Source organism: Loxodonta africana, chromosome 13 (genome assembly GCF_030014295.1).
Source record: "Loxodonta africana isolate mLoxAfr1 chromosome 13, mLoxAfr1.hap2, whole genome shotgun sequence".
Taxonomy (NCBI): domain Eukaryota; kingdom Metazoa; phylum Chordata; class Mammalia; order Proboscidea; family Elephantidae; genus Loxodonta; species Loxodonta africana.
Window position 1 is genome coordinate 64875858 of NC_087354.1, and position 24401 is coordinate 64900258.

Below are 24401 nucleotides of genomic sequence, written 5' to 3' on the forward strand. Positions count from 1 at the left end.
ACTATTTCTGAAAGCTCTGGCAGCTAAAGGTGTTATAGAAATGTGATGCATTATTAGAGTAATTGTTAATTATTAATGATGATAATAAGATACATTATGTAGGCATTACTTGTTAACCCCAGAGAGGCATAGTTCTACACTAGGTCCTTGTAAAATGCAGAAAAAATTGACATTGTACACATCCTCAAGGAATTTATAACCCAACAGCAGGTTAAAACAACTCTACATAATCAAAAGAAATAGCTAGAATTAAACACAACATTGTATTAGATATTTAAAAACCATTTTGAAAGAATCTGAGTGACTGGGGATTGTGGTATATGGCTACAGGATGCCTTAATTATCCTGGAGTCCCTTGAATGGCAATTTAAAAGAGAGAAAGAATATAACTTGCCATAAAGAGGAAAAGGAGGCTAAGAATCTGACGTACATACAAGCCTATAACTGACACGGAGCAAAAATCATAGCACAGTTTCACACATACCTTCACAAGCGTCCCCCAAACGGTATTGATTCTCTTCCAATATGTTCTTTCAAAATTATTTTTAAGTCTAGGTTTCATTTTTCCACTGCCTTCTGCCAACAACCAATCCAAAGTTCTTTACTGATAAAAGGTGTTTCTGCAAGGTATCCTCTGCGTGTGAGGGTCACTTCCAGGAATGTGGAGTCTTCATCCACAATGTAGTAGCTGTTCTCCAAAGAAATCCAAGCCCAGTTTAGATGGCAAGGTTGATTTGTTAGTTTGTTTCCTCCTGCAACTGAAAGAGGAAAAGAAAAAGTCTGTTCGAGTATTTGATACAAAAATTGTAGTGACCAAGGTTGCCTTTTGCTTCTGAAGCCAAGGGTTTCAACATAAATGCTCCTTTTTGTGTGGAAAAAAAAAAGTTGTTGCTTTTCTAGAGAAAGTTATTAGCACTGTCTTAAATCCTGTTTCCTCTGCTTAACGTGGAGGGAGCTAGGTGCCTCCTATTCATTGTTGTTGTTGTTAGGTGCCGTCGAGTCGGTTCTGACTCATGCGACCCTACGCACAACAGAAAGAAACACTACTGGTCCTGTGCCATCCTTACAATCGTTGTTATGCTTGAGCTCATTGTTGCAGCCACTGTGTCAATCCACCTCGTTCAGGCTCTTCCTCTTTTCCACTGACCCTGTACTCTGCCAAGCATGATGTCCTTCTCCAGGGACTGATCCCTCCTGACAACATGTCCAACACAGTCTCGCCATCCTTGCTTCTAAGGAGGATTCTGGTTGTACTCCTTCTAAGACAGATTTGTTCGTTCTTTTGCAGTCCATGGGATATTCAATATTCTTTGCCAACACCACAATTTAAAGGTGTCAATTCTTCTTTGATCTTCCTTATTCATTGTCCAGCTTTCACATGCTTATGATGCAATTGAAAATATCACGGCGTGGGTCAGGCACACTTTAGTCTTCAAGGTGACATCTTTGCCCTTCAGCACTTTTAAGAGGTCCTTTGCAGCAGATTTACCCAATGCAATGAGTCTTTTGATTTCTTGACTGCTGTTTCCATGGCTGTTGATTGTGGATCCAAGTAAAATGAAATCCTTGACAGCTTCAATCTTTTCTCCATTTATCGTGATGTTGCTCATTGGTCCAGTTGTGAGGATTTTTGTCTTCTTTATGTTGAGGTGCAATCCATACTGAAGGCTGTGGTCTTTGATCTTCATTAGTAAGTGCTTCAAGTCCTCTTCACTTTCAGCAAGCAAGGTTGTGTCATCTGCATAATACAGGTTGTTAATGAGTTTTCCTCCAATCCTGATGCCCCGTTCTTCATATAGCCCAGCTTCTGGGATTATTTGCTCAGCATACAGATCAAATAGGTATGGTGAAAGAATACAACCCTGACACACACCTTTCCTGACTTTAAACCCATCAGTATCCCCTTGTTCTGTCCGAACAACTGCCTCCTGATATGTAAAGGTTCCTCATGAGCACAATTAAGTGTTCTGGAATTCCCATTCTTCACAATGTTATCCATAATTTGTTATGACCCACACAGTCGAATGCCTTTGCATAGTCGATAAAACACAGGTAAACATCCTTCTGGTATACTCTGCTTTCAGCCAGGATCCATCTGACATCAGCAATGATATCCCTGGTTCCATGTCCTCTTCTGAAACTGGCCTGAATTTCTGGCAGTTGCCAGCTGTTTTTGAGTGATCTTCAGCAAAATTTTGCTTGCCTGTGATATTAATGATATTGTTCTATAATTTTGACATTTGGTTGGATCACCTTTCCTGGGAATAAGTTTAAATATGGATCTCTTACAGTCAGTTGGCCAGGAATCTGTCTTCCATATTTCCTGGCGTAGACAATTGAGCACCTCCAGTGCTGCATCTGTTTGTTGAAACATCTCAATTGATATTCCATCAATTCTTGGAGCATTGTTTTCACCAATGCCTTCAGAGCAGCTTGGACTTCTTCCTTCAGCCATCGGTTCCTGATAATATGCCACCTCTTGAAATGTTTGAACATTGACTAATTCTTTTTGGCATAATGACTCTGTGTATTCGTTCCATCTTCATTTGATGCTTCCTGCAACATTTAAGTTTTTCCCCATGGAATCCTTCACTGTTGCAACTTGAGGCTTGCATTTTTCTTCAGTTCTTTCAGCCTGAGAAATGCTGAGTGTGTTATTCCCTTTTGATTTTACATCTCTAGCTCTTTGCACATGTCTTTATAATACTTAGTCTTCTTGAGCTGCCCTTTGAAATCTTCTGTTCAGTTCTTTTACTTCATCGATTCTTCCTTTTGCTTTAGCTGCTCGACATTCGAGAGCAAGTTTCAGAGTCTCCTCTGACATCCATCTTGGTCTTTTCTTTCTTTCCTGTCTTTTCAATGACCTCTTGCTTTCTTCAGGGATGATGTTCTTGATGTCATTCCACAACTCGTCTGGTCTTTGGTCACTAGTGTTCAATGCGTCAGATCTATTCTTCAGATGGTCTCTAAATCCAGGTGGGATATATTCAAGGTCATATTTTGGCTCTCGTGGACTTGCTCTGATTTTCTTCAGTTTCAGCTTGAACTTGCATATGAGCAATTGATGGTCTGTTCCATAGTTGGCCCCTGGCCTTGTTCTGACTGATAATATTGAGCTTTTCCATCGTCTCTTTCCACAGACGTAGTCAATTTGATTTCTGTGTGTTCCATCTGATGAGGTCCATGTGTATAGTCGCCTTTTATGTTGGTGAAAGAAGGTATTTGCAATGAAGAATTTGTTGGTCTTGCAAAATTCTATCACTCCATCTCTGGCATTGTTTCTATCACCAAGGCCATATTTTCCAACTACTGATCCTTCTTCTTTGTGTCCGACTTTCGCATTCCAATCACCAGTAATTATCAATGCATCTTGACTGCATGTTTGATCAATTTCAGGCTGCAGCAGCTGATAAAAGTCTTCTATTTCTTCATCTTTGGCCCTAGTTGTTGGTGTGTAAATTTGAATAATAGTCATATTAACTGGTCTTCCTTGTAGGTGCATGGATATTATCGTATCACTGACAGTGTTGTACTTCAGGATAGATCTTGAAATGTTCTTTTTAATGATGAATGCAACAACATTCCTCTTCAAGTTGTCATTCCCAGCATAGTAGACTATATGACTGTCCAATTCGAAATGGCCAATACCAGCCCATTTCAGCTCACTAATGCCTAGGATATCGATGCTTATGCATTCCATTTCATTTCTTTTTTTTTTAGACTGGCAAGATCAAAGACTTTAATAATACATAATCTTGATGACAGAATGAGGAAATAGGCACCCTTGGAACTGTTTGTTGGTGTAAATGCTTAAGGAATATTCAACAATATTATGATCTAACAAAATTTAAAATGCGTACATCTTTTTTTAAAAATAATTTTTATTGTGCTTTAAGTGAAAGTTTACAAATCAAGTCAGTCTTTCACATATAAACTTATATACACCTTACTACATACTCCCACCTACTCTCCCCCTAATGAGTCAGCTCGCTCCCTCCTTCCAGTCTCTCCTTTTGTGGCCACTTTGCCAGTTTCTAACCCCCTCTACCCTCCCATCTCCCCTCCAGACAGGAGATGCCAACATAGTCTCAGGTGTCCACCTGATGCAAGTAGCTCACTCCTCATCAGCATCTCTCTCCAACCCATTGTCCAGTCCAATCCCTGTCTGAAGAGTTGGCTTTGGGATCCGTTTCATTTTTGACAATTTCCAATTTTCCTAGATTTATACTTCATACATTCCAGGTTCTCATTATTAATGGGTGTTTGCAACGGCTTCTTCTCATTTTGAGTCATGCCACATCAGCAAATGAAGGTCCTGAAAGCTTTACTCCAACTACGTCATTAGGGTCGACTCTAATTTGAGGAGGCAGCTCTTTCCCAGTCACCTTTTGAGTGCCTTCCAAACTGGGGGGCTCATCTTCCAGCACTAAATCAGACAGTGTTCCGCTGTTATTCATAAGGTTTTCACTGGATAATGCTTTTCATAAATAGACTGCAAGATCCTTCTTCCTAGTCTGTCTTAGTCTGGAAGCTCAGCTGAAACCTGTCCTCCATGGGTGACCCTACTGGCATCTGAATACCAGTGGCATAGCTTCCAGGATCACAGTAACAGGCAAGCCCCCACAGTACGACAAACCAACAGACATGTGGGGGTTCCTATTCATAAACAGTCTTAAAAAACCCAGTGCCATCTAGTCAATTCTGACTCATAGCGACCCTATATACGGTCTTATGTACACTAAAACCTGTGAAAGCCAGAACCTGTGTAAGGTGGATACCTATCAGAGAAGGAAAACTCAAATAATTTCTACTAAAATGAGTGATAGAAAAGTAGTAAGAACTGTTAAAGGGGGAAAACTTGTAAGACCTGGAAAAACAAGGTAGTCCTTTGAGTTCTGGCTCTCACTGGTTTCACCGTACCAGGGTTCCAAGAGCCAAAGCTTGGTAGTTTTAAGTTGAGCTCTTATTCAACACCTCCACTCCTCCCTCCCTGCCTCTCTCTCTCCCTTGTTAGCTTCCTCCCCCTCTTCTTCCCTCCCTTGCTTTCTTCCTTCTATTTTCTGATTTACTCCTTTTGTATTATTTGTGTGGAGTCCCTGGGTAGTGCAAATGGCTAAGGAGCTCACTCAGTGCTAACTGAAAATTGGCAGTTCAAGTTTACCCAGGGGCGCCTTGGAAGAAAGACCTGGAAGTCTACTTCTGCAAGGTCACAGCCATTGAAAGCCCTGTGGAGTACAGTTCTACTCTGACATGCATGGGATCACCACGAGTCAGAATCAACTCAACAGCAACCAGTTAATTATTTGTGTATCTGTTTGTTCTCACATTAGTATAGGCAATTCTTGAAAGAAGCGACCACTTATATTTACTTATTTTTTCACTGTCAGGACCTAGAATGGTATTTGAACTCAGGTGCTTAAATGTTTAAAGTATATCCAAGCAGAGGGCCACAGACAAGAATATAAGGGCTCTATCCTGATTTCCTCTTGACCATACCAGGTCATAGACCTCTTTGCCAATAGTCAACTGGACTCTTGTTAACCCAAACAAACAAACAAACAAAAAACCAAAAAACGTGTATAAAGTGTTTGGATTGGAAGAAAGAACAAGTATCTTTCAGCTGGGAAGTGGCCAGTGCAAAGAATTGCTTGTAGAAGGATGTTAAAATAGGATTCTTTATGACTCAGCTTCAACTGATGGGCCAGAATAATAGATATTAGATACCAAAGTGAGTTTGAAACAGGCCACCATATCCAAAGCTTACAAAGAAAAGCTTTACTAACCAGTTCCCAAACCACCAAACCCCTTAATAAGGTCAAGCATATCAAAAGGGGTAAGTGTGTGGACAATGAGAAGAGAGAGTACTTAAAAAAAAAAAAAAAAAGCTGTTGCCATAATGGGAACCCGAGAAGGGTGTAGGTGTGACGTGAGGCTACTTTTTCACCTCCACATATCTTCCTGTAGTTGGAGGTCCAAGTGACTGATGCATTTCTAAAAAAGCTTAAGTGAACTTGGCAGGCAGTGACAGCATGTTGTTAACTTCCATCCAGTCAGCCTCCCAGTTCATGCCAACCCCACGCACAATGGAATGAAATGCTGCCTGGTCCTGTGCCTTACCCATGATTGGTTGTAGATCAGACCTTTGTGATCCATTGAGTTTTCAATGGCTGATTTCCAGAAGTAGACCATCAGGTCTTTCTTCCTAGTCTGAGTTAGTCTGGAAGCTCTGCTGAAACCAGTTCAGCATCATAGCAACAAGCAAGTCTCTACTGACAGATGGGTGGTGGCTGCATATGAGGTGCATTGGCTGGTAATCAAATGCAGGTCTTCTGCATGGAAGGTGGGAATTCTAGCATTTTAACCACCAATGCCTCACAGAGAGAGCATAAAAACCACAAGCCAAGCCCACTGCTGTCAAGTCGATTCTGACTCATAGTGATCCAACAGGACGGAGTAGCACTGCCCCACAGGGTTTCCAAGGAGCTGCTGTGGATTCAAACTGCTGACCTTTTGGTTAGCAGTAGAGTTCTTAACCACTGTGCCACCAGGGTTCCAGAGAGAGCATAGAGGGTTGTATTTGGGAAGCAACTGAGCACCCATGAAAGGTGAGATAAGGAATGCATGCATGTGGACAAGATATGAGTCATCTACCAACTAGGTCTCATTAAGAAGGCCATGGGATCTCAGCAGGAAGCAACAGGAAGATGACCACCAAAGTAAGAGACGAGCAAATGCAAGTGAAGGGACTCCAGGAACAGGAATCCTCAAGGAATCCATGAAAACATCTACTAGAGAAAGACCCTCTTTCAAACAGCTGCTACCCAGGCCTCTCCCAACATCAGAGAGCAACAGGACTTTCCGTACCAGACTGTGATCTGTTCCCCTGATCCCCTCTCTCCCTTGGCTCAACCTAGGGGAGGCAACATCTCTGTTAGTAAGCTAGGGGACTCATGAACAGACAATGAGCTGAAGCTGACCTCACTTCTGCTCCCACATTGCAGGTCCTGGCCCATGGCTGGCTTCACCAGTGGGGGAAGCCAAGAAGGTTTAACACAAAACAAGTTCTGAGATTTGATTGTTACTTGGGACTGTGAATTTTAATGATCAGAATGACACTGTTTTTGATTTAATAAGAGTGTAAAATGTTTTTTATCAGAGACTGATTAGAAAAGTGATATGACCTGCCCAAGTTGCATCCAGGAGGAGGGTAAGGAGCCTTCCTGCCAACCACCACCAGTGCATGTATGATAAAAGGACATACAAATAAAATAGTATTACATTTCAAATTGGTTACATTACAAATCATGCTTATTTGGCATACTAGTAGCTCACTGATATATATAACCGGTAGATAAATGCATGTTTATTTTCATCTGTTTCCTCTCCATCTGTCTTCTCTCTCTCTTTAAAAAGAAACCATTATTAGCATTATAATAACATTGCAAAGAATGGGAGGAGTTCCAGAACCCTTAATTGTGCTCATGAGGAATCTGTACATGGATCAAGAGGCAGTCAGTCGTACATAACAAGGGGATACTGCATGGTTTAAAATTAGAAAAGATGTGTGGCAGAGTTGTATCCTTTCACCATGCTTATTTAATCTGTATCCTGAGCTAATAATATGAGAATCTGGGTTATACAAAGAAGAACGTGACGTCAGGATTGAAGGAAGACCCATTAACAACCTGTGATGTGCAGAGACACAATCTTGCTTGCCAAAAGTGAAGGAAATTTGAAGCACTTATTGATGAAGATCAAAGGCTACAGCTTTCAGGTATAGATTACACCTCAACATAGAACAAAAATCCTCACAACTGGACCAATAAGCAACATCGCGATAAATGGAGAAAATATTGAAGTTGTCAAGAGTTTCATTTTACTTGGATCTACAATCAACACCCATGAAAGCAGCAATTGAGAATTCAAATGATGCATTGCATTGAGCAAATCTGATGCAAAAGGTCTCTTTAAAATTTTAAAAAGCCAAGATGTCACCTTGAGGACTAAGGTGCGCCTGACCCAAGCCATGGTATTTCAATTACCTCGTATGTATGCGAAAGCTGGACAATGAATAAAGAAGACTGAAGAAGAATGGATGCGTTCAAATTGTGGTGTTGGTGAAGAATACTGGGATATAAAATGAACTGCCAGAGGAACAAGCAAATCAGTCTTAGAAGAAGTACAGCCATATGCTCCTTAGAAGCAAGGATGGAGAGATAACATCTCGTTTACTTTGGACGTGTTATCAGGAAGGTTCAATCTCTGGAAAAGGACATCATGCTTGGTAAAGTAGAGGGTCAGAGGAAAAAAAGGAAGACCCCCAAAGAGATGAGTTGACACAGTGGCTGCAACAATGGGCTCAAACATAGCAAGAATTGTGAGGATGGTGCAGGAGCAGGCAGTGTTTCATTCTATTGTTCATAGGGTTGCTGACTCAATGGCACCAAAAAACAATAATAATATCATTGTGGATGTTCTAATCAATACAGAAAAACAGAACGCAAATGAACATAGCAGGATTTCTATTATGTTATTTTTTTTTTTATTGATCTTGTTTCCAGTTTGAAAGCACTTTCGTTCTTCCAAAGGCCTTTGGATTTTGAAATCATGAGTCAGAATTATAGCTTATATATTACACTTGTTCTTTTTTTTTTTATTGTGCTTTAAGTGAAAGTTTATAGCTCAAGTTAGTTTCCCATACAAAATTCTGTTTTTTCACGTAGTCTTTATTTTATTCTTACCACCACTGTATAAAGCAGGGCAAATATTAGTCTCATTTTTAAACTAGAGAAATCATTTTGAGATGATGAAGTGACTTGAACACATTCACTCAGCTTCTTGGTAGGGCCAGGCAAGAACTCAGTCCTGCAGACTACAAGTCCAGGGCTCTGTCTTTGACGTCAAAAGCCTGTGAGTCAAGGATCAGTGCAACTCCAATGCTCCAAAAGGAAACTGTAGCTCATTTGTGGTCTAATAGTTAATTAAGAGCACAGGTTCTTGAGTCAGATGGAACTAAATTCAAATTCTGGCTCTGCTATTTACTGGCTGTATGATCTTGGGCAAGTTACTTAGCTTTAGTTTTTTCATAGGTAAATGTGACAACAACATTACGTGCTTTATAAGACTGTTATTGGAATCAAAGAAAACAATGCTACAAGTTCCCAGTCCAAATTAAGTGCTCAATAAATGTGGGTTATTATCATCATATAGGTCCTTGAGTGGCACAAATAGTTTGCACTCGACTACTAACCTAAAGGTTGGCAATGACAGTTTGAACCTGTCCAATTGCACCACAGAAGAAAGGCCTGGCAATCTGCTTCCATAAAGATTACAGCTAAGAAAACCCTATGGAGTAGTTTTACTCTGTGATACATGAGGTTGCCATGAGTTGGAGGTGACTTTACAGCAATGGTTTCTTTTTTTTATTATCAACATGGTTTTAAAAGAACATTGATTTATATTAGTCTATATTACTTCTTTGAAACCCTGGTAAAGTAGTGATTAAGTGCAATGATTGCTAACCAAAGGTCAAAAGTTCAAATCCACCAGCCGCTTCTTGGAAGCTCTATGGGGCAATTCTATTCTGTCCTATAGGGTCACTATGAGTCAGAATTGACTTGAAGGCAATAGGTTTGGGTTTGATATTACTTCTTATGACTTTTTTTTTTTTTTTATTCCCGTGGTTAACATAATAGGGACAGCCTTTGTCAGGATTTTCAATTCTACTTTTATTATACCATTTTGATTTCAAAGCAGTTTTCCATCACATTTCAGATTTCTTTGCAATCTACCTCCATTTTGTCTTCCCTCCTAGTCAACACCACTATTATTATTTATTTTGCTATAATTTTAATACGTATAGCTCTTAAGTGAGCTGTATAAATGTGAAAGCATCACCCCCTCCAAGAATGAGCTGAGCAGTCACTGCAGCCTGATCTACCAGGCCAGGTCAACGCTTTCTGCAAACGCATGCTGGCTATTACACACCAAATCAACTCACTTCTGAAGAAAGGAGAAAAACAAACATGAACTGGACTAAATAACAAATATTCTCGTGTCAAAATATTTAGACAGAAGATGTTTTAAAACAGCGTGTTAGGAGAAAGAGACAAGACAGAAAATGTTTTCAATTTTAGATGAGTCCAAGAAGGTGAAGGTTTAATGTTTTAAAGTTATATTCATTAGTTTTGCTAAATAAAACCAGCCCCAGAAACCAAGTACATAACCAAGAAACAAGTTGATGGGACTTTGGCCTCAAGATACCGGTAGCTAAAACATATTAAGTACATGTGTTGGCAGAGTAACCAAAAAAAAAAAAAAAAGGCTGATTATAAAAAATCAAAATAATTAAACGGCGGTAGAGTGGAAGAGATGGGGGCAGCGGTAGAATTCTTGTCTTCCACTCAATTCCTGGCCAATGTACCTCACGTGCAGTCACTACTTGTTTGTTGGTGGGGGCTTGCATGTTGCTATGATGCTGAACAAGTTCCAGCAGAGTTTCCAGACTAAGAAGGACTAGAAAGAAATACCTGGGGATCTATTTCCCAAAGTAAGCCAGTGAAAACTTTAAGAGTCACAATGGTCCAAGCAACGCTAATCATGGGTATGATGCAGGACCAGTCAGCATGTCTTTTTGTTTTTTTTTTTTCTCTCTCCTCTTTTCTGTAAAGTAGCCAAAATCAGAGATTAGTGGCTTCCTGATTGTATTGGTCATGCTCTTCAGATTGGTTCTAAATACTCACTGCTTATCCTGTGTTAAAGATGTTACTGTAACACAATTAAATGTGAACATTTGTCAAAGATAAAAGGAGCTGGTTTAGTACATAATACTTAAAACCTGGAGCATCTTCCATTGCAAATGCCAGTTTACCATCAAAATAAACATCTGAAAAGTTGTGTCACTGTAACGATGTCTTTAAATAAAAGTCATTCCAAATAGGCAAGGTAATACCTGTAAACTATTATTTCCCTAGCATGGATACTGCGCTGTCGGAGTCTCCAGTCCAACCAGAAAATGAAGTGTGCATGTGTGAAATGGTTATATTACAATGTAATTATGAATAGAAATGAATGAAGCAAAGTGAGCAGAACAGAAACTGGACTTGGGGGAGAGGGGTAGAATTTCTACCTGTGGAGAAGAGTGAGCGAGGCCACTTTAACATGGAGGGAGAAGAAAGTGGGCTCAGGGGAAACAGAGTCAAGGAGACATAGAGGTGCAGGGCATGCCCTTGAAGATTAGCGGCACGATGTTCTTCAGTAAGATGTGCCATTTCTAAGGCATGCAAGACTGTTGGAGAATGGATTCACGCGTAGCCTCCGTGAATGCTGTTTGCTTTCTAAACAAACCTGTTCTAAAGATGTACCTCATTTTATGCATTATCAGACAAGTTACTGAAAAACTACGTATTATTTGCTTTTCTGCAATTCAGATCATTTGGTACTAGAAATTTTCACTCTAAAGAAAACTTAGTAATGATGTCTTTTATAAAGCAGAGATTTTCATAATGTGGAAAATTACACTTCCAGGTATGGCATCTTACAGGAGCAAAGGTGAAGTTCTTAGACTACTAATTCATTGACTAATACTCGTCTGAAAGAACTATAGTAGGTTTTGTGTCATAGTCCTAGTAGACATAAGTAAAATCACAAGAATCTGAGAGTAATAATCTAAAAACAATAACTCCAAGATAGATAGTATTTTTTTAATTAATTTAAAAAGTTACTTCAAGTCTATGAACAAAGTTTTCAAACCTTTTCTAGCCCTATCCACCAGATAAAATAATTCTTTAAAGTTCCCAGCAATGGCAGGAAACATCAACATGTATTTCTTCTTGAAAATTCCCTTGCAAATGATGATTCATAATTCATGATTCCCACCAAATATTCCTGTAGTCTATCGCCAAATGATTCTATCAACTTTCTAACCTTATGAAAAGACCTTTCAGAACTCTAAGACCAGTCGATTCTAGGAATAAATGTAATAGAACTTTCTGGCTCTTGGCTCTAAGTATTTACCTCCTGCTTGGTTACGTGTGGTCATTTATACACTGTTGTTAGGTGCTGTTGAGTCGGTTCCAACTCATTGCGACCCCGTGTACAACAGAACAAAACACTGCCGGTCCTGTGCCGTTTTCACCATTATTGCTGTGTTTGAGCCCATTGTTGTAGCCACTGTGTCAATTCATCTCCTTGAAGGGCTTCCTCTTTTTGGCTGACTCTCTACCAGGCACGAAGTCCTTCTCCAGGAACTGGTCCCTCCTGATAACATGTCCAAAATATGTGAGATGAAGTCTTGCCATCCTTGCTTCTAAGGAGCATTCTGGCTGTACTTCTTGCAAGTCAGATTTACACTAAGCCGGTTTAAAATGTTTTGGGGTCACATATTTCCTTCAGCCTGTGGTAGTAAACTTCTCTCCCCAAAATGCACACATTCACCAAATTTTATCGCAATTGCCTTGCATGGAAACCGTTTAGTCCATCCTTAAAAACTGTACTCTAAGTAAAAAAACTTATTATATGCATAAATTGGCTATAGATTTCTAGAGTAATGAATAAATTGGACAGTTCCCTAATGTATTAATCAAAATAACTCAGAGAGTTAATATAACCATCATGTGCTTGATAAGAGAAAGCAGAATTCTCCATGTCAACCTGTATTCCGTGAAGACTGGAGGATTGGAGAGGCAATTACTGGTTATATTCATATATCAAAATTTTCAAGTCATGCATAGAAAATCTATCTACCTAAAAGTGGAATTTTTTTTACTAGTTTTTCATTAAACAATTAATATGCATATTGTTTTGTGACATTGGTTGCCAACCCCACAACACTTTAACATTCTCCCCTTCTTGACCTTGGGTTCCCCATTACCAGCTTTCCTGTCCCCTCCTGCCTTCTCATCCTTGCCCCTGGGTTGGTGTGCCCATTTTGTTTTAAGGGGCTGTCTAATCTTTAGCTGAAGGGTGAACCTCCGGAGTAACTTCGGTACTGACCTATGAGGGTGTCCGGGGGCCGTGCTCTCGGTTTCTCCAGTCTCTGTCGGACCAGTAAGTCTGGTCTTTTTTTTTTTTCTTTTTTGTGAGTTAGAACTTTGTTCTACATTTTTCTCCAGCTCTGTCCTGGACTCTCTATTGCGATTCCTGTCATAGCAGTCAGTGGTGGTAGCCAGGCACCATCTAGTTGTGCTGGACTGTCTGGTGGAGGCTGTGATAGTTGTGGTCCATAAGTCCTTTGGACTATTCTTTCCCTTGTGTCTTTGGTTTTCCTCATTGTAAAAGTGGAAGTTTTTTTTTTTTTTTGATTGCCAAAATATTTAAATACATTTACTACAAAAATGTTCCAAGTTACCTTTTAGTTTGTTGGGTTTGATAATTCTAATAAGAAAACATGTTAATGCACCCTAGAATTCTCTTGTAGCTCCAAGTTATGGCCTATGTTTCTGGGGTATGATTAATAAAAAAACTTTAGTTAATTGGTTAATTAAGTCAGTCATCCATTTATTCAACAAACATTTATTGAGTATCTATTACATGCTGGTCACTAGAGAAATCAAAACAATAAAATTCCTGTTCTCATGGAACTTACTTTCCAGTCAGGGCAAATAAGCAAATAGTGTGTAATATGCTTGGTGGTTATATGTGCTATGAACAAAAATAAGCCTTTCTCAGAAGAAGGGCTGGTGGCCTACTTCTGAAAAATCAGTCACTGAAATCGCTATGGAGCACAGTTCTACTGTGACACACATGGGGTCGCCATGAGTCAGAGTTGAATGGACAGCAACTTTTTTTTATTAGTATTGTTTTATATACAGTAGTTAGGAAAGGCTTTTCTGAAAAGATGATATACGATCAGAGGCTAAGAGGAACCATATTATAGGCAGAGGGAAGATCAAACACAAAAGAAATATTTCCACGTCTTTACCCTAATCAATGTTTTGTCATGACTGGTTGTCTACTTGGGCCCTGGTCCCTTGGAATCCTCTTTTCATTCCTTGCCTGTCAGTCAGTATTAAAGGAGGTGCACTCGCTTTTTCAGCCCCGTAGTGTTCATTATGATCATTTAGTTAACATGATCTTGTTTTCTGACTATCCAGCAACTTTTAAACTCCCTTTCTATGTTTGGAGAATTTGACATTTTAGAGTTCCACATCCTCAAGGAAAAAGCTGGGAAATACCATTTCTTAGCCTCCCTCACAGCTAAGGCATAAGTATGTCCCCTAGACTGTACCAGTCAAGTGCACCATTTAAGAATTTGACTCACAAGTGAGCAATGTGAGGAAGCAAGTGCTAAATGGGGTCCACATTTTGGTGAGGGCACCAATGGAAGCATCTGGATCTCATGACTATTGGTGGCAGAGGTCCAGAGTCCAGGGACAGCCGTGCAAGTTTGGTATCTATGCCAATGGCAACGGCAGTCCACAGAGTACTGTTGGCATCCTTTCTGATTGCCTAGGCTATCATTCTTTCTCATCTCCTGGCGATAATACTACAGCTTACTATAACCACAATTAATTTTGTTTTTGTCTAAATAGTTGAAGTAGGTATGCAACTAAGAAGCTTGACTGATAGGCCAGACTCATTTTCATCTTAGTTGAGGTTGAAAGTAATAGGCGTGCACCCAAATCAGTTAAAAAAAAAAAAAGAAGGATTTTTTTGTTTTGTTTTGTTTTTGCAGATGGACAGAGGGATAGTTCATATAATGCAATGACAGGGAATATAGCTGGGTTTCTCAGAAACTGGGGACTAGTGATGGAATATCATGAGACCCTAACAGCTACCCTAAGTCTTCGTCTTTTAGAGGCACATGGTTTCCTGTCAAGACTTCTGTCCGGGCATTTGTTTCATTCTGTGATCTTGAAGGCCAGCCTTCTCTGCTTCTCTAGGCATGTGGCCCCACTCATCTTAAGTTTGATTATCTTCAGTTCAAGCAACCAGCAGACATAGACGAGCATTTTGAAATTTCAGTGGCCAAGCTTGGGTCTAGTTGGCTGTGGTCTAATTCACTGTGGCCTTGGCTGCAGTGCCAGGCTGAGGAGGAAGGCAGTTCTCAGAAACAAGGGTCAGAGACTTAGAGATAACCCTAATGGCGTCTATCTTTTAATCAGGACACAAAAACAGAGTGGATATATTGGAAAGCCCTTTTGCATTCTTATCTCCAAGGACTCTTGTACATTCAGATCTCCAAAATAAAATGTGCAGAGAATATGTGGAGGCATCCAGATAGGACAGAAAGAGTAAAGCCTCTGGATATAAGTTAAGTGGCTGCTCTGATGCTAATGAACTTGAAAAAGTTACTAAGTTCCCTTGAATTTTAGATTCCTTGTTTGTTAAACAGGGATGGTAACAGTAACAACAGTAATATCTTCCTCACAGAGTTGTAAGGCTTATAGTAAAAAATGGAGATGAGAATGATTAGCACAATGCCTGGCACACAGTAGGTACTCAAGAACTTGGGTACATTAAGGTTGTCTTGACATTAATGCACACATTTTAATGGAGAGGCAGGAGAAAATCAGTAATAATTGATATTTTGAAAGACTAAGTCATTTTTGTACGGAGAGCTATTTATTCATTCCCTAATATGTTTCCGTCAATAATTACTGAATACGAACCACGCAGCAGACACAGTGCTAAGGATTGTGGCTCTAAAGACATTTAAGGGTATAATTTCTTCAGAGAGGATGTTAGCAGGTTTCATGAGGGGATAAGCACTCAAGCATTGGGCAGTGACGGTGGAAAGGGAAAGGAGGGTTGACAGGACTTGGTGGATGACTACATGTGAGAACCAGTCAAAAATGACCCACAGAGTTCAAACTGGGCAGCTAGAAGAGTTGCGTAGTAAGAAGAGGTATAGAAAAATCAGAAGACAGCTTGGGGTTCAGTTTTAGATTTGGCTGAGGTGATGGAAAGAAGTCCAAGTGGAAACATTGATCAGCTGTTTGGATTATATGAGACAAAGATTTGGGGGACAACAAAGGCAAGACATGTAAGTTTGGGATTTCTTAGCATATTAGTATTTTAGGAAGATTCTGAAAGGAAATTTTAAGGGCAAATGTCTGAGAGTTTAACAATAGTGAGTTAAGTTTGTATTGTACAATGTTTGTATTCTGTCAGGCCATACATCTCAAAGGATTCAGGCAATTGTAGAGATGGTAAGAACATTTATAGGTAGCTGGACCCATGGCAGCACAGAGGTTAAGTGCCCAGCTGCTAACCAAGAGGTTGGCAGTTCGAACCCTCCGGCACTCTGTGGTAGAAAGATGTGCAATCTGCTCCTGTAAGGATTACAGCCTTGGAAACCTTAAGGAGCAGTTCTACTCTGTCTTATAGGGTTGCTATGAGTCAGACTCGAGTGTATGGCACCTAATGCAATGCATGTGCACACACACACACACACACACACACACACACACTCATACACAGGGCCTTGAGAAGTATCTGACATCAGACAGACATCCCGGGGTTTGGGAAGCTGATTCAGGCATCACCCCTTCTCACTCTCTCAGGCCCGTCACTTGGGCCAAGATGGACAGCCAGTTGGCCTCTGGACTTTGAAACTAGGGAGCAAGGTGGAGGGAAGGTCTGTCTTCACCAGTCACACGTCCTCCTCGTGTATGACTCTGAGATCGGTGAGAGGTGCAAACAAGACATCATATGTGAGAAGCCTCCATAGGGGAATGTAGGCCTTTTATAGTTTATGCCATTATTATTAAGATCCTTTCTTTCTTTCACCAGATAGGAGAATAAATTGTGTTTAAAAGTAATTGTTTGGAGACATTTTTGGTTGTCACAGCTGAGGGGCATTGTTAAATTTTTTTAAATGGTCTTAAAAAAAAAAGGGAACACTGAACTCGGAGGTGAGTGAACATGCAACCTCATAATAAAAGGATGGAGGTAGAAAAGGGATCACCGTGCCTTCAGTGCTGGTTAGGCGCCAGGCCCTGCGCTAGGCAGCGTGCCATCTGCGGACAAAGAAGAACAAGAAAAAGGAGAGGCAAACAAGATGGAGGACACGGAGGCCAGTGAACAAGCACTGACAGACCAGCCAAGAAGAGGAAAGCACCGAATCGCACAGCAAGGTGAAAAAAGAAGAAAGATAACTTTTGGAATAACCCATTGCTGTTGTGCCAACTTTCATGCATGGCGACCCTGTGTGGTACTGAGTAGAGCTGTGCCACGTAAAGTTTTCAAAGGCAGCTGAGCACAAACTGTTTGCACCACCCAGGGACCTAGTTCCTGGAATTGTTGTTGTTAGTTGCCGTTGAATTCGTTCTCTATTCATGGTGACCCCACGAGTTACAGAATAGAACTTCTCCATAGGGTTTTCCTGGCTGTAATCTTAACGGAAACAGATCGCCAGGCCTTTATTCTGAGGTACCACTGGGTGGTTTCAAACCGCCGACCTTTTGGTTATCAGCCAATCACAAACCATTTGTGCCACCTGGGGACCTAATTTTTGGAATAGGACTGGCTTAAAAACAGACTATTAAAGTGATGATGGAGAAAAATGTCCAGTTGTTGGATTTCTAACTTATTGAAATTTGAAGTGTATAGCGACGTTTGGGAAACCTTGGTGGCGTAGTGGTTAAGAGCTATAGCTGCTAACCAAGAGGTTGGAAGTTCAAATCCACCAGGCGCTCCTTGGAAACTCTATTTTGGAAAACTTGTGGCGTAGTGGTTAAGTGCTACGGCTGCTAACCAAAAGGTCGACAGTTTGAATCCGCCAGGTGCTCCTTGGAAAATCTACAGGGCAGTTCTACTCTGTTCTATAGGGTCACTATGAGTTGGAATCGACTCTATGGCAGTGAGTTTTGGTTTTTGGTTAGCGACGTTTAGGTCTTCACCAATTGTCTCCTATTAGGTTAAAAAAAATAAAAAAGGAAAAACACATTAATTATTTTATCTAAATACTGTATTCAGGAAGATCTGATTTTGATATAGCTTATTTCTAATTGTATTTGCTGACACAGTCTGCTCTTAAAAATGCAAGAATTTCAAAATTAAAAAGAAGGGATTATACGCCATTTAAAAACAATCTTGAAAATACATTTAATGAATGCTGACTCCCAAATAGGTAAAATTGAATACGGAGTAAGAATGTGGTAGCCATTGTTTTGAGCCCTGGTGTGCAGTGGTAAGAGCTCGGCTGCTAACCAAAAGGTCGTCAGTTTAAATTCATCAGCTGCTCCTTGGAAACCCTATGGGAGCAGTTCTACTCTGTCCCTTAGGGTCGCTATGAGTCAGAATCGACTTGACAGCAATGGGAATGTTATTTTGTTTTAGTCATTGTCAAACATTAATGGTTTATGACCTTGAGCTTGAAAGAAGATGTAATTGAATATGACATTTGGTCTTAAATGCTTAATCTTTATCAAATGAAAATCTAACATTATATATACTGATATTTTTTAACGCTGTATGACATTTTTCAAAAAGCTTCATTGTCATAAGCATTTAGCTTCTACGTCTATCAGCCTAGTATCAGTTTAAAATGTACTTGAATTCTGTAAGCACCTACTCATCATGTATTTGGAAATAATACCTATAACCAACGTTTGCCATACAGTGGCGGTATCATTAGTCGTTCAGAAAATGCTTCACATGCTTCCTCGTGAGAAAGTGTTTCTCTAAATTGGGGCTTGATGTGCACATCTCCAGGTACCTGATTACAGATTATAAATATAGTGGTATTTTTTTTTCAGTAGGATTATAAATTCCTGGAAAAATAAAGTAATTTGAGATAGAAGAACTTGCAAATCAGGTAAGAGAAAAAGCCAAGTTGCTATCAGTGACCATTTTCTTTCCTTGACTGTCGGTACAAAAAACCAAACCAAACCTGTTGCCATCAAGTCAATTCCAACTCATAACGACCCTATAGGACACAGTAGAATTGCCCCATAGAGTTTCCAAGGAGTGCCTGGTGGATTTCAACGGCCGACGTTTTGGTTAGTAGCTGTAGCTCTTAACCGCTATGCCACTATTTCAAAAACCTGCTTTGTTGGGTGAAATATGCCACATCCCCTTCCTGCACAAGGGTTTGACTCTATTTGAATGTCCACTCCCATTTCTTAGCCTTTTGATTAATTCACTTCTTTCTAACTAGTCTGTGGGCCTGCCTGGTTCTCGCTTGCCAGTGCCTCAGGTTGCAACTGCCCACTTGCTGGAGCTGGGTGGAGAGGTAGTCCTTCTCCTGGAGTCCCCAAAGCCACAGGCTTCATATCTGTTCTCTTCTTGAGGAATAATAGGCTGTTTTGAGCAACAACAAACTGAGCTTTTCAGAGAGAGGGGAAAAAAAAAAAAGAAGAAAGAAAAAAGAGCAAACAGGTGCAGTATTTGCAACCATGCCTCTGGTTGTGTTCTCATAAGCTCTGCTACCTCCCAGACAGTCCTTTGAAATTCACATCTGCAGTCTTTGGACACGTGGGGCAGGTGGTGGAGTGAAAAGCCTCTGAACTCACATGGTGGGTGGTGGGTGCAGAAGGGGCAAGTGTCAATGCTTCCAGCTCCATTGAGGTTTAGAAAGAGGTGTTTGGTGTATTCTTTTTGGAGATGTCCCCAAACTGTCTTGATGATGTATTTGGCTCTCCATTTTGGGAATAGAAACCCAACATCTTACTTCCACATATAACAATGCATGTTTTTGGTCCCCTTTTTCTTAAAAAAGAGTTCTTCAATATGAAGTGTGAAAAAATAAAGATCACAAGCTTTTCTTAGATTCTTTTGCATGCCTCAATCAGGGCACCACATGCTGCTTCTGACACAAAATAAAACTATCCAAAGAAGTACTAAAAGAAAACTTCAGGGAGTTTTTAGAAGTGACTGTGTTAGAGGAAGTTTCCAACAAATAGTCGGAAAATTGAAACCACATGGTCATTTCCTGTTGGGAGTTGAGGCTCCACATGGGTTAATAACTGGAAGGGGGTGACCATTGTGCTATTCTTCCTTCTCAGGAGTGTAGAGGATTCAACAAAGATATTGAAAAGAACTCTTCCTTTCAGAGCATTTAAAATATATTACTGTTTCCTATTTGGAGATCAGAACAGCCATGCTCATTTTTTGATCCAACTTAGATAGGTCCAGAAAAAATGACTCTGGGTAACAGTGTGCGCTGAACTAGAGAACCCTTTTCTCCATTTCTATCTCACTCTGTTCTCTTTGCCTTTCTTGTTGGCTGTGGAGGCTGCATTTGATTTTCATACTGTAGGGCCAGGGACACGACGGTTCTCTGAGCCTTAAACGATTTAAAGAAATCACCCACAACAGAGTCCTGATTTATCATTGGCAAGCAGAGAAAGATGCAGCATATTACAGCTATGCATCCTACACTAATGGGGAAGGTGAGGTAGCCAAAAGGTGGAGTGGCCACCTGTGTCTCAAACAGCCAGTGCCTGCCTAGGGAAGTGCTACATCCCAGTGCATTTTCTGCCCTTTGTTGTTGTTGTTAGGTGCTGTTGACTTGATTCCAACTCATAGCAACCCTGTGTACAACAGAACGAAATACCCGCATCCTGCACCAGCCTCACAGTTGTTGCTATGTTTGAACCCATTGTTGCAGCCACTGTGTCTGTCAGTCCATCTTGTTGAGGATCTTCCTCTTTTTTGCTGACCCTCTACTTATGGGGCTACTTTACCAAGCATGATGTTCTTCTTCAGAGACTGGTCCCTCCTGATAACATGTTCAAAGTATGTGAGACAAAGTCTCACCTTCCTTGCTTCTAAGGAGCATCTGGATGTACTTCTTACCAAGACAGACATGTTCATTCTTCTGGCAGCCCTTGGTTTATTCAATATTCTTCACCAACACCTTTATTCAGATACATCAGTTCTTCTTCAGCCTATCTGCCCTTGCTATCACTTATTTCATATTCACTCTTCTGATTACTGTGCGAAACAATTTACACTCACTTCCAAATTATTAGAGCTCTGGTGGCACCATGGTTAAGAGCTCGGCTGCTAACCAAAATGTGGGCAGTTCAAATCCACCAACTGCTCCTTGGAAACCCTATGGAGCAGTTCTATTCTGTCCTATAGGGTCACTGTGAGTTGAAAACAAGTGGACAGCAATGGGTTTTTGGTTTTCAAAATATTAATTTGGTGATATTTTAATGATAATTTTTTTCTTTGAGAGGCTCTTTCTCTTTCTGAGTTGAGATTGTTTTAAAGATCAAAAGTGATAATAGCTGTGGAAGAGTTGGGAAATTTTAATATTCCTAATCCTAAATTTGCCATGATCTGAGTGGGTATAGAATGCTTCCCCACTGGCAGAGGCTATAGAAGGGAGCGGGGATTGGACAGCAGACTGGCCAACGGGGTGAGTTCTTCTTTCAGATTGAACCACATGAAATTGCTGTTTTTATCAGGTGAAAAAATGACTGAATGTCATTAATTTCATAGAATTCACCCTGACATATAGAAGGTAGCAGGATGTAGGGTGAAGAGAACTGAACTCAGAATCAGGAGACCTGGGATGGAGTCTAAGTGACATCACTAAGTGTGATATGACCCTGGATGAGTTGCTTACTTCTCAGGACCTCACTTTCCTCAACTCTCAGATGAGGGAGCAGAATTAGAACATCTCTGAGAACATTTCAGGTTTAACATTTCAAGATTCATTCTGCCTCCCTGTGTGATGATTAATTTTATGTCTCAACTTGGCTAGACTATGGTGCCCAGTTGTTTGGCTAAACACTAGTCTAGTTGCTGTTATGGGGTTCCTGAGCGGTACAAATAATTAATATGCTCAATTACTAACCAAGAGGTTGGTGACTCAGACTCACCCAGAGGCACCTTAGAAAAAAGGCCTGAAGATCTGCTTTTGAAAGGTCACAATCTTAAAACTCCATGGAATGCAGTTCTACTCTGCACACATACGGCTGCCATGGGTTGGAATCCACTTGGAGGCAACTGATTGGTTAAGTTACTGTTATAAAGCCTTTACATGTGATTAAATCAGTTGGCCTCAAGTAAAGCAGATTACCTTCCATAATGTGAGTGGGCCTCAGTCAATCAGTTGATGATTAAGACCAAATAGAGAGTTTCCTCAGGTGCGTTCTGCTTCCAGACTACAAATAGACAATTTGCTGGAGCTCTTATTGTTTACTCTCCCCATTGTCTGACCTATGGATTTTGGAATGCAAGGCCCCCACAATCGCATGAGCCAATTCCTCAAAGTATATATACATACATGCACGTGTGTGTATATATATATATGTATATATCTCACTGGTTCTGTTTTTCTAGGGAACCCTGACCAAAACATCCTTTCAGTATGTGGCACTGGCAGTTTGGACAAACTAATATTACTCAGCATAAGTCAGTATAACTTGATAAATTAGGTGTGAGCTTTAATCTCACCAGATGCTTAGATGCCTGCGAGGAGGATGAGTTCCCAGAAGGCTCACAAATAGTCTGGGTATGGAAGGATACAGATACATTTAAAGGAGCAATCTTCACCCTGGCTGCATATTATAATTCAATTCCTTTCATAACCATTATCCCATGTGAAAACTTGATCCTTACAACAACCTTGAAGGGTGAGAGCAGGCACACTTGACATTTGACAAATGAAGTACCCAATGTTCTGTAACTGTGCCTTACTTGAGGCCACACAGTTCGAAAATACATTCAACACATGCAAAGCTGTCCACAATGTGCTTTCTTTCTACCTCTTCATCATCTCCAACCTCTCTTGCTGCCTTTGGAGCCTATGAGCCAGCTATACCAAACTATGTGCAGTGTGTCAAGGTTATGGTGCTGTATTGCAGCTCTGAAGATACTTGTTCATCCTTCAAGGCCAAATTTAAGCACCTTTCTTTCATGAAGTTTCCCTGGGGAACAGCTTCCATCTCTGCCACCCATTCATATACCTCCTTGGTAGCTCCTTGCACACTCCTGCAGTTAATCGTCCACATGTCTGTTTCTCTTTCTAGACTTGGAGCTAATTGCTTGTGTCTTTTAGTTTTGAAATCGACTTGATGTCAACTAACAACAACTACATGTGTGTGTTTTAATCAAAATCCCTTTCCCTATGTTTCTTTTGTCTTTCATCTTGTTGCTCTTCATATACCTGCCTTTCTATCTGTATTTCTGTTTCCTTATGTATACATGAACTCTTCTTTCATGCTTCTAGAAGACTAGTTAGTATTTGTATACACTGCCTTTCGAAAATCCAAAATATAAAGAATGCTTATTTAGCAAGCAACATCTATGAAGTGATTTCTGAATTTATTCTTTGCCTTTTCTATACCACTGGAATCCAGCCTAGCAGTCCCCTTGAAGTTTGTGATTAAAAACTCAACACTTTACTCCCATATCTTTCTTTGAACAAAGACATAAAAATGGGCAAGATTTCCAAGGTTGTTTCCAGTCTTCTGATCTATAATTCTAAGTAAGTTGCAGTAATAATAATTTCTGTAATTTTACTTTCTTTTCTTAACAACATGAAGTTTCAGCCTGCAAAGCATATAATTTTCTTTTAGAAAGCATCTCTTAGAGTTTGTATTTATAAGAAAAAGAATTTTCCTACAAAGAGCATGTGTGCTTTATGATATGAGCTATAGAACAAAATTATGACTCTCTCCTTAATCTAAAATCATTTGCCCAGGCACTCAGTTTCCACAGTAATATGAGAGTTGGCGGCCTTTTAGTTTTTCAAAGCAGGTCTAGGTATATGTCATGAATCAAGGATTAAATGCCGATTTGCTCTCAAGCCTGCCCTTTCAAAAATGATTTTCGTAATTTCCCAGATTCTGACCTCCTCTCTACATATTAATAATGGGTGACCCAACACAATGGGGATAATATCACTACAGAAAAGAGGAGCAACACCTCTTAAGTTAAGACATATGTAGCTGCTTTTCTCACATAGCCCATACTTAGGCGATTCCAGCAGGCTCAGAGTAGACCTGTAGCCTGGCTCAAGAGGAGACACTCAGAGCTCTGAGAAGATGGCGACTAGACAACGAAAGCAGTAGGGTTTGCTAGGTATGAATTAAAAGACTCGTGGACTCTGCCACTGCTTCTCTGCTTTTCTAAACTCCCCATTGTAGTTACTGAGCCAATTTACTCTGATTGTCCTTTCATCAACGGAAGGGTAGTTCTACTTTGTTCAAGGGTGGTTAAAAACTTTTTGACAGGATAGTCACTATAATATTTTTATCCCACTTGTTCTTTAATACATTAAAATTTTCTGAAACTTTTCTACACTGCAGACATCTCCTAAAATCTCCTGCCTTAGTTACTTAAAAAACATTATACATAACATAAAATTTGCCATTTTAACCATTTACATATATAATTCAGTGGTATTAATTGCATTCACTAGGTTGTTCAAAAGCTCCTCATCACCCAAACAGAAATTCTGTACTCATTAAATAATAACTCCTTATTCTTCTTCCCCCTAA

At 40.1% G+C, this 24401-nt stretch overlaps 1 protein-coding gene across 1 annotated transcript in view; it reads right to left on the reverse strand.

The window, feature by feature from the left end:
* Window positions 1-24401, reverse strand: part of FREM3 (FRAS1 related extracellular matrix 3) — a 118447-nt gene that overhangs the window by 53554 nt on the left and 40492 nt on the right. The window contains 1 exon segment of the mRNA XM_003417532.3: window positions 606-752. Within this exon segment, the coding sequence (XP_003417580.2) occupies window positions 606-752 (147 nt within the window).